A 6,795-nucleotide genomic window follows, 5' to 3' on the forward strand; every position below is an offset into this window, starting at 1 on the left:
CCCCATCCCGCTGCCATCGCCTGCCTTAACCCCAGCCCCGCAGCAGCGACGAGGCCCCCCCGCAGCCGCTCCCCCTGCCCCAGCTCAGCATCGAGAGGTGGTTTTTGTTGTTATTGTCATTATTTTATTTTATTTTTAATTCAGGTTGTGATAAAGTGTTGCCAAAGATACTGCTGAGTTACGCCGGGTTGGGAAAAGAAAGAAAAATAAGAAATGATAATAATAACGGGAAAAAATGTGAGGGGGGGGTCAAACTGAACAAGGAAAAAAAGAAAATTAAGGTTTTTGGTACAAAAGAGGCAAAACCAACTGCCCCCCCCCCCGCCCAGTGTAAGGGCAGTGGGGGGAGCTAGTGTGGGGCTCGGGGCTCAGCCTGGGGTCCTGGCCCAAGACACCAGGCAGGGCTGGGGTGTCCCCCTGCCCCCAAAGCAACTGGTGATGGTGGGGGGGACAGTTGGGGTTTCACCTCGCTAGTTTGGGGTTCTGAGAGGTGGCAAAGGCGGGGGGGGGGAGATGCAGGGGCTTCACCCCCTCCTGGGGGCTGGGGGGCTATGGGGAGGGGGGACATTCCTTCCTGCCCCCCACGCTGCTTGTAAAGATGCTGCATCCAGCCCCCCAGGTTGTGCCCCACAGCCCCTCCCCCATCAGAGGGACCAGCTGGGGGGTCCTGGCCCCCAGGCTGGGCAGGGAGAGGGGGGGGCTTGTTCTTCCATAGGAAAAGGGCTTATTTCTTGCCCCCCCCCCCCCCCCCCAATTCTCCTTCAGCACCCACCAGTTAGTGCCCCCCCCTTCCACCCCCATGTTGGGGCGAGGGTCCCACCGGCAGCTGGGACAGAGCCCAGCCCCCCCCCTCCTCCCCGGCCCCATTCGCCTATTTAAAAAGAAATAAGAAAAAAAATTATATATATAGCTATATATCATATCTATTTATATTTTCGATTTATTATGAAAAGTTTTATTTAAATAAAGAGGAACACTTTTTAAAAAAGAGCAAATCACCACGGCGTCACAGGATGGAGCTTTCTTGCGGGGTGGGGGGGGGGGAGCCGGGTGGGCCGTACCAAGTAGCAAAAATGCTGCGTTTAAAGTTGTGTTTTCTAAAAATTATATATATATATATATACACACACACACACACACACCGAGAGCTTAAACTTCTCCTGGGGTGGGGGGGTCACGCGTGTGCCCGAGCTCTGCCCGGGGACCCAGCGAGGATGCTCAAGACGGGGCCACTTCTATTTTATTTTTTTTCTTTTTTTCTTTTTTTTTCTTTTCCTTTTTTTTTTTTTTTTCTGCGTCTTTATATATAATCTATTAAAGAGATTCTCTATCTAAAGCACTCGCAAGGTTTCAGCGGTTTTTATGTGTAAACTACTTTTGTGGTATATCTGGGTAAAGGAGCGAGGCGAGGAAATTAAAAAAAAAAAAAAAAAAAAGCACAGAAAAGACATTCCATAGATTGTAACTTTGATAGTTCTTTATAAAGTGTGGGAGATGAGGAAAAAAAAAAATTAAAATAATAAAAATTGCACTTTGGGGGGGGCTTTAAAAAAAAAAGAAAATAAACTATATATTAAAAATACACACGCAGCCGTTTGGTCTTCTTGGGAGGTGGAAAAGCTTACGGAGGGCAGCAGCGCGGGGGGGCTCGGCTCGGGGGAGGGGGGCCGGGTTTTCTTGGGTTTTGGGTTTTTTTTTTCCTTTTTTTGGTGTTTTTTTCCCTTTTTTTGTGGTTTGGGGCTGGGGGGGCTGTGCTGGAGGGGGTGACCCACGGCTGCAGGGAGCAGGCGGGGGGGTGGCCCTGGTTTGGGGGTGTCGGGGTGAGGGGGCGTTGGGGGGCAGCAGTCCCAGGCGGTCACCGTGCCTCAGTTTCCCCAAATGGAGCAACTCCCCCCCCTTGTAAAATAATGGCAAAGGGTGGGGGTCCCACCACCCCAGCGTGGAGTCGGGTGCCCCCTCCCAGTCTGCCCAGTGCCCCCATGGCTGGATCGGGCCCCATTAAGCTGCTTGCGGGGGGCTGAGTCGGGGGGGCGGGGGGGCTGTAATCGCGTTTGGGCAGAGATTAGTGCCGGGGCAAACGCCGGCCCCCAGATGGCCGCGGTTTAAGGGGCCTTTGGGGACGGGGTTTGGGGTACACCCCCCCACCCCCACCCCGGTGGGGACCGGCTGCAAACAGGGAAACTGAGGCAGGTGGGGGGGCGACACGACCGGCAGCACCAAGGGGACCCCGCAGTCCAAAGCCCCCAGACCCTGCTGCCTCCCTGCGCCCCAGCGGGGGGTCCAGCCCCGGGGCCCCCCCAGAGGACACGGCCAATGTTAACGGATTAATTAGTGTCATAAGCTTCCTAGTTTTCGGGAGCGCGAAGAGCTTTGGGGGTTTTATCTCCCGGGATTTAGTGGCCAAGTCGTCGTGCTTAGCGAGACGCCCTAATGCCACTTAACACCTGGGAGCCGCGATTTTCATTAAGGGCGTCAGGGACAATTAGTAAGAAAATAATTAGGGCAGGGGCTGCCGCTGGAGGGTTTAAGCCCCATCCATATGTGCCTGAGCCCACGGCGGGGGGGCTGGGACCCCCTTTCCTGGGTGATGCTGTGGGGGTGGGGCTGGCCCTGATGGGAGAACAGGGGGCAGGTGGTCCCCCCTGGGGTGCCCCTTGAAGGCTGGACCTCAGGGAGGTGGGGGGGGTGTCCCCACTGGGGCATGGGGATGGGGGGTCTCAGCCCAGCGCATCGGGGTTCACTGGTGATGGGGGGACACGTGACCCTGTGACCTGGGGGGGGGGAGGCTGGGCTACAGAGCAGGTGACACCTGCAGAGTCCCTGAGCGGGAGCTGCCCCCACCTTTTGGGGGGGCCCAGATGGGCAGCCCCCAGCCCTGGGCCAGGGACTACAGGAAGGGGGGCCGGGGAAGGAGGGGGCCGGGGGCCCCGGGGTGCGGGGATCCGGCCCCAGCCCCAGCGCGGGGGCAGGCAGCGGTGGGGGGCTGTGGGCAGGGCGAGGGGGGGCAGTGCGGGCAGGGTGAGGGGGGGGGGGGCGGGGGGGTGGCGGGGGGGCAGCAGGGGCAGCAGCAGCCGAGGCCGTACAGGGCGTAGGGGTGGTAGTAGCCGACGTTCACCCTGCGAGGGGAAAGAGAGCACCAGGGTCAACCCTGAGCCCCAACCCCCGCTGAGGACCCCCCCAGGTCCCCCCCAGCCCCCCCGCTCACCTGCTGGGCGCGCCGCCGGGGCCCGCCGGCGATGGTAGTCCCCTTTGGCGAAGTCCTCCAGGTTGGCGGGGTGGATGGCCCAGAAGTGGCCTTTACCGTTGTCGCTGCGGCCGGCCTTGACGAAGCACTCGTTAAGGGAGAGGTTGTGGCGGACGCTGTTGCGCCAGCTCTTCTCCTGGGCCGAGAGGCACCGTCAGCCATCGCGCCCACCTCGTGCACCTCCGGGACGTCAGTAGGCACCAGAGTGAACGGTGCTCGACCCACCTGGAGAACCCAGCCCCCCGGTGCCCGCCTGACGCTGCCCCGGTGCCGGCACACACACACGCTTTCCCGGTGGATTGGGGTCAGCAGAGACACGGTGAGCCGAGCCCAGCTCCGTCCCGCACCCGCCCCAGCACCCCGGGCTCAGCTCCCTGCCGGCCCACCCCAAACCACCGACACGGGGGGAACCCCCAGCCAAGGGCCCGGCCCCGGCGCCCCTCACCTTGTTCTTGAAGTAGGGGTAGTTGTCCATGATCCACTGGTAGATGTCAGAGAGCAGCAGCTTCTTCTCCGGGGAGGAGAGGATGGCGGTGGAGATGAGGGCGATGTAGGACTGCGATGGCTTGTCCCCGGGCTCCGGCGGGGGCCGGGGGGCGGCCGGGGGGCTCCGGCCAGGGGGCTCGGGGCTGTGGGGCGCCCCGTCACCCCGCTCCGCCAGCAGGGACTCGATGGTGAAGGAGGCCCCGGGCGGGCGCCGTCCCCTGGGCACCGTGTCCCCCATGGTCCCCGCGCCGCCGCCAGCTGCAGGGAGACCTCCTGGCCCGGCCCGGTAATTAGTGCAGATTATAGCGTTTGCTAATTGTGTTTTCACAAACGGGCTGCTTCGCAAAGCAGGCTGTTTATCTGGCAAAGCCCCGGGTTTAGCGGGATTTGGACCTTTAAGCCTCATAAATAAAATGATTAATCCGCTGGAGGTGGAGGAATTCGAAGTGGCACCGAGGTGCCGTGGGGACGGGCCCTCGCTGCACCCACCTCGGCCCCCGCTGCCCCCCAGTACGCGGGGGGCTGTGGGGGAGCAGGGGTCTGCCCTGGGCCCCCCCTGCCCCATGCACAGACCCCCCCCTTCCGGGCTCACGCACCGGGGAGCTCCTGGGGACCCCGGGGACAAATCCCAACAAGCCGACACTGCATTAAATGTAAATCTTTCTTTTTATTTAACAAACACTATAATTTGAACTTTGAAGAATGTGTACTGAGGGAAAGAAAAATAATTTTCTTTTTGTTTTTTCTCTTCTCTTTACAAAAAAAGAAAAAAACAGGATATAAGAAAAAACATATGTACAGGAAGAGCTGGCCAACTCAAACAGAAAGCAGTAACAGAAGCATGATGTTTCCAAACAGTGGCTTGGCCTGGAAAATTTAAAGCAATTAAATTAGAATACAAATATTAGAAAAAACTGGACTCTAAAGCTACTGTGCAGCCAGGGATGTGAGCCACAGAACTTTATACAGTAAAACTTAATTTTTGAGCTCTACCCAGGTTTTTGTTTTAATCCCCCTTCCCACCCCCGTCCCCATTTAAACCTGAAAACATATTGCTTACACGCAAACAGAAAAAAAAATAAAAAAAAAAAAACCAAAAAAAAAAAAAGAGAAGGAAAAGAAAAGCCTATGTCGGACAAATAAGGGTTTCTCTGTGGGAGCAAGACTGGAAACAGCAGAAGAGCAAGGGAGCAGCGGCCGTCTCCTGCCTGCTGCCCACTCCCCCGGCCGCCGGCCGGACACCCTCGCAAGATGCCTGGGGAGAAAGCGTGGGGCTTTTTTAGCCCCCCCCTCCACCACCTCCTGCCTTCCATTTTTCATTTGCCGAGATAAAATGTCAATGGGCAGGAAGGGCTGGGAGTGCGGGATGCTCCCTCTGCCCGGTGCCCTCCCACGGTGGGCAGGGGATGCAGGATCCCAGCCCCGCGCGGGAGAGACTGGGAACTTGGAGGGGAATCCTCCAACATATGCCAGGTCACAGCTTCCTGCTCAACAGCATCCAGAGAGTGATTCTTTGCTTTTGGGCAAGTCACTGACAAGGATTTTTAACAGTTCTGGGTGGACCTTGGTGGCTTTTCTGCTGACGTGAGATCATCCCTGCTTTTGCTTTTTCTCAATCGCAGGATGAGCGCTTTGGAAGTGCCGTCGCTTTGTTTCTGCCACATCGCTGCCGTCACGGGGACGTGCCAGCGGCTGGGAGGAGAGGGCCGAAGGGAGGCCGAGGTGCCAGCAGGGCCGCCCCTGGTGACACCAAGCGCCCCTCACTGAGCTCGAGGGTCTCACTGCAGCATGGCCAGACGCTGCTCAGGCAGCCTCAGCTGCAGCGATGCCCCTCACGCTGGGCATGGGGGCATTGCTCCGGCTCACCACCCTCCCAGCGGCACGGCGAGAGGCAGAGGCAGAGGCCAGCTTCCTTCCAACGTTTACTCTCATCCACGGATCAGAAAAGTCAGCAAGATCCAAAGCAAAACAGAGTTCAGAGGCGTTAGCGGAACAGCAGAGCTGCTTACGCAAAGTTAACTACAAAAATTCTCTAAGACAAAGTCAAAAAGGTTACCGTTTGCAAACTCAAGAACAACAACATTTTGCCATCAAGAGCATAGCAGTAGCTTTGGGTCTGGGACCAAAGTCTTGAACAGAGAAGTGGAAAGTCCAGAGGCTGTTAACGCGTGGTCGCAGGGCTCCACGCATCATCCCTCGGCTCTGTCCTCAACACCCTGCCAACAGTGCCGCCAGCAGCGCCGGTGCCGGGCCGCACACTGGTTCGTGACTGAAAGAAACCTGAATTGGAGTTTACCGAGGTAGTTGGCTAGAAACTGAGATTCCCCCACCTGGCATTTTCTCGAAGGCCCAAGCACCCCTCACCCCCCACCCCGCTCCTCCTCACGTGCCAGGTGTCCAGCTGTCCTGCAGGTCACTGCCACCACCTCCAGAAACAAAGCCTTCCAAAGAAAAGGGAATGCGCAGCCCTTTTAAGTCTTCAAAAACACCAAGTTATTGCACTTCAAAAATACAACAGATTTGTGGTTCGAACCCTCCCCACCCTCCCCATGGCTTCTGCTCAACTAAAACGATTCACTACGCACAATTTCTACATTACCTTCGGATTAGGTTTAAAAGATTTAAAACGTGTCTCTTTACATGAGGTGCAGAGCTGCTGGAGCTCCTATCTAGAACAGTGCGGTTCCAATCGTACATCTCTTCCCTCTCACCCCGTGCCCCCCGTCCCCACCCCTAAAAATCCCCCTCTATGCTTGCTGGATTATACAAACCTCCCGCGCCCACCCACCCTTCTCCGGCCCCTCTCCCCACTCCCCCCTCCCTCCCCACCCCGGACTCACACGTCCAGCAAAAACTTTAGATTAATTAAGGAATGGTTATTTAACAAGACGATAAAAATGCACACAGCTTTGGAGATGCACGGGAGTTAGATGTCCTGTAGATCTGCAGGTGAACTCCACCCATCCAAACCGTCCCGGGGAAGGGCAGCGGAGCGCAGCGAGCTGCAGACCCGACCGCCTGGCTTAAGACACTTTCCTTCCTTCCGACTCCAGTTCGGGGTCAGG

The 6,795-nt window shown here is 57.4% G+C and overlaps 1 protein-coding gene across 1 annotated transcript; it reads right to left on the reverse strand.

Annotated features, from left to right (window-relative positions):
• Window positions 1–3,111: 3,111 nt before the first annotated feature.
• LOC130147625 (hepatocyte nuclear factor 3-gamma-like) lies at window positions 3,112–6,462 on the reverse strand. Its single transcript, XM_056335064.1, has 3 exons — window positions 3,690–6,462; window positions 3,206–3,380; window positions 3,112–3,116 (listed from the first exon to the last, which is right to left on the reverse strand). The coding sequence occupies exons 1-3, from the start codon at window positions 4,293–4,295 to the stop codon at window positions 3,112–3,114; spliced, it is 786 nt and encodes a 261-aa protein (XP_056191039.1). The 5' UTR covers window positions 4,296–6,462.
• Between the last annotated feature and the right edge of the window lie 333 nt (window positions 6,463–6,795).

This window comes from Falco biarmicus, chromosome 4, assembly GCF_023638135.1.
Source record: "Falco biarmicus isolate bFalBia1 chromosome 4, bFalBia1.pri, whole genome shotgun sequence".
In the NCBI taxonomy this organism is placed as follows: Eukaryota; Metazoa; Chordata; class Aves; order Falconiformes; family Falconidae; genus Falco; species Falco biarmicus.

Bases quoted from the DNA above. Each gene is read 5' to 3' on its own strand.
- LOC130147625 (XM_056335064.1), bottom strand. From the start codon at position 4,295: ATGGGGCAGGGGGGGCCCAGGGCAGACCCCTGCTCCCCCACAGCCCCC. The intron at 3,381-3,689 runs GTGAGGGGCGCC...CTCTCGGCCCAG, and splicing joins ACCCCTACTTCAAGAACAAG to GAGAAGAGCTGGCGCAACAG.